Source organism: Chenopodium album, chromosome 6 (assembly GCF_948465745.1).
Source record: "Chenopodium album chromosome 6, dcCheAlbu1.1, whole genome shotgun sequence".
Classification (NCBI taxonomy): domain Eukaryota; kingdom Viridiplantae; phylum Streptophyta; class Magnoliopsida; order Caryophyllales; family Amaranthaceae; genus Chenopodium; species Chenopodium album.
The window spans coordinates 2,971,803-2,974,197 of NC_137839.1; the positions used below are offsets into that span (position 1 = coordinate 2,971,803).

The 2,395-nt window shown below is 34.0% G+C and overlaps 1 protein-coding gene across 1 annotated transcript; it reads left to right on the plus strand.

Moving 5' to 3' along the window:
• The first annotated feature begins 653 nt into the window (after positions 1 to 653).
• On the plus strand, positions 654 to 1,971 carry LOC145634276 (uncharacterized). The gene has a single exon (XM_081685698.1). The coding sequence runs from the start codon at positions 971 to 973 to the stop codon at positions 1,730 to 1,732; it is 762 nt and encodes a 253-aa protein (XP_081541824.1). The 5' UTR covers positions 654 to 970; the 3' UTR covers positions 1,733 to 1,971.
• The last annotated feature ends 424 nt before the right edge of the window (positions 1,972 to 2,395 follow it).

Genomic DNA, 2,395 nt, shown 5'->3' on the forward strand with positions numbered 1-2,395 from the left:
CTCTCCTCCAAATTTATGGGTATGGGTCCTCTTCACGGTTATTTCTTACTAAATGTGTATGCTTGTAACTAGTAACATTCATCACTTAAACTTACCTATATACTACTTTTAATAATGCTTAGCATAGTTATGCTTCATGTGAATCAAGTACTCAACTAACGCACTATACATCGGTACAAGCGTACAACTAATAATCCAAATTAAATAATGTGTGAGATTCTCAATATTCTGGACATAAGTATGGACACTTGACACTTCATTTTAATTTAGACCATATTAATCAATGTATGAGATTCTCAATACTTTAGACATAAATATGGACACTTGACATTCATTTTGGATCAGATTAATCAATGTATGAGATTCTCAATACTCTAAGCATAAGTATCGACACTTGCCACTTCATTTTGGACCGGAAACATAGACAAGTTTAATACTCCGTATAGTAGTAGGAGTATGACACTTAGACATGTGTTAATGTATGTCATCAATAATACAGATATTGATTAGTCTTATTAGGGTAAAAAGTTTAACATGATTGAAGGGAAAGAGAGATTAGAGACTAATCAAAAGCAAAGAGCCTGTCAATTCCCTAAAGTGGCTACACACCAAACTATATAGCATAAAATAAAGTACAAAAAATGAAAGTGCAATCAAATTGTCTAATTTATTTAACCCTATAAAATACTTGTGAATTTCCCCCCTTCAAAGCTTTAAAAAAACTTTGGCACTTTTGATAATCTTAGACAGGGACCATTAAGTAAGGTAGAAGAGAACACTATGAAAGCCAAGGAGCGTGTGATCCAAAGAATTCCTTACAAAAAAGCACAATCCTCAATTTTTTATACTAATCTCCAACACCATTTTCGCTTACAATATTAAAACATAGTCTCTCCTTTCATTGTATGTTGTTGTTGTTTATGAAGAAGCTGCTGCAACGTTGTTATTTGTCTTTGAAACTCGAACAACGATGCTACTAAGAAACTCCATATCCAACACCAAGAAGTTCTTCCAAAAAACTATAGATAATGTTAAGTCTTTTCTTTCTGTAGGAAGCACTTATGAAAGGCTGCCTAAAACACCCCCCTTTCACCCCTTCTCTTGTGGGCGCGACACCAATAGAGGAAGAGATGGTGAATCAGGGTATGACAACGAGTTGGACAATCTCTACAATGAGTTTACTCATCAATGGGACTCGCGTAAGGGCAAGGTTAAGAAGAAGGCTCAAAAGAGCACGGTTCGTGCAACGACAAAAAAGAGTCAGCAGTTTTTCTTAGATCATTCTTCTCAGAAGGAAAACTGTCATAACTATGCTGCAAGAACTGAAGACAATGTTAAAAAACCAGAGAAAAGGGGTGATTTTAAAAAGGGGAATTGTGTTTCTAAGGAGAATAATAATGCAGAAATAAGAGAGGTTTTGAAGAGCAAGGGATTGAATGTTAGTCCAGGGAATAAGAGGAAACCTGAACTGTGTTCGAGGAGCGTCAGAGAAAACAGGCTGTGTTTTGTAGCAGAGAAATTGAAGGAATTAGAAACGATGGATAAGGGGAATGTTGAACATAAGCTTGATGTCGAAGAGTTTCTTCTTTACTATTCCCGTCTTACATGTCCTGCTTACCTTGACATAGTTGATAAGTTCCTAGGAGAGATGTGTACAGAGTTTTTCGGTCCTCAGACGGCATCTCCAAAGGTAAACATTTCTAGACCTGTGTTGCAAGCATTGAAGGGTTAGACAATGTACTACTAGTTTTGGTTTGAACACAATATATTATTTTGCTGATCAATGATTCCTAGGTTTCTAATAATGATCAATTTTTTTTTTCAATTGTTTTTTTTTTTCAACTCAATGAGTGTACTTTTTATTATGTAATACAATTTTTATGTATGTAATGAGTAATGAATTTTACAGATGAAGAAATAATTATGGTCAGAAAAAACTAATGAGCAAGTTTTCAATATGTTTTATGTATCCCTAAAAATTCTAAAGCACCTAAACTAGTCCCTTGTATTATAAGCTGCAGTGATTATCATCTTGTATAATTGAAAGATCAAACGAGCTATCAACTAATTACCAAACAGGGCCAAATTGTATTATACATAACACATGTACGATTAAGATACACATAGAAGATCAAGGTGAAAGAATTAAGCATAAAAGGCTTGCTCTCAATATTTCTCTGACAATCAGATTTATAAACAACCAGAGTTCAACATTTCTAATAAACCATTTTTGTTTACAGAATATATCATAAAGTCTTGCATCTACAGAATATATCCAAGGATATTCGGTCATGCAGATACAAGCAGTTAAAAGATACTTAACAAAAATATAGATAGGAATGTTATAACCCCCCACAAGTATTGACAACACACTTACAGATTCAATTTGGAGAAG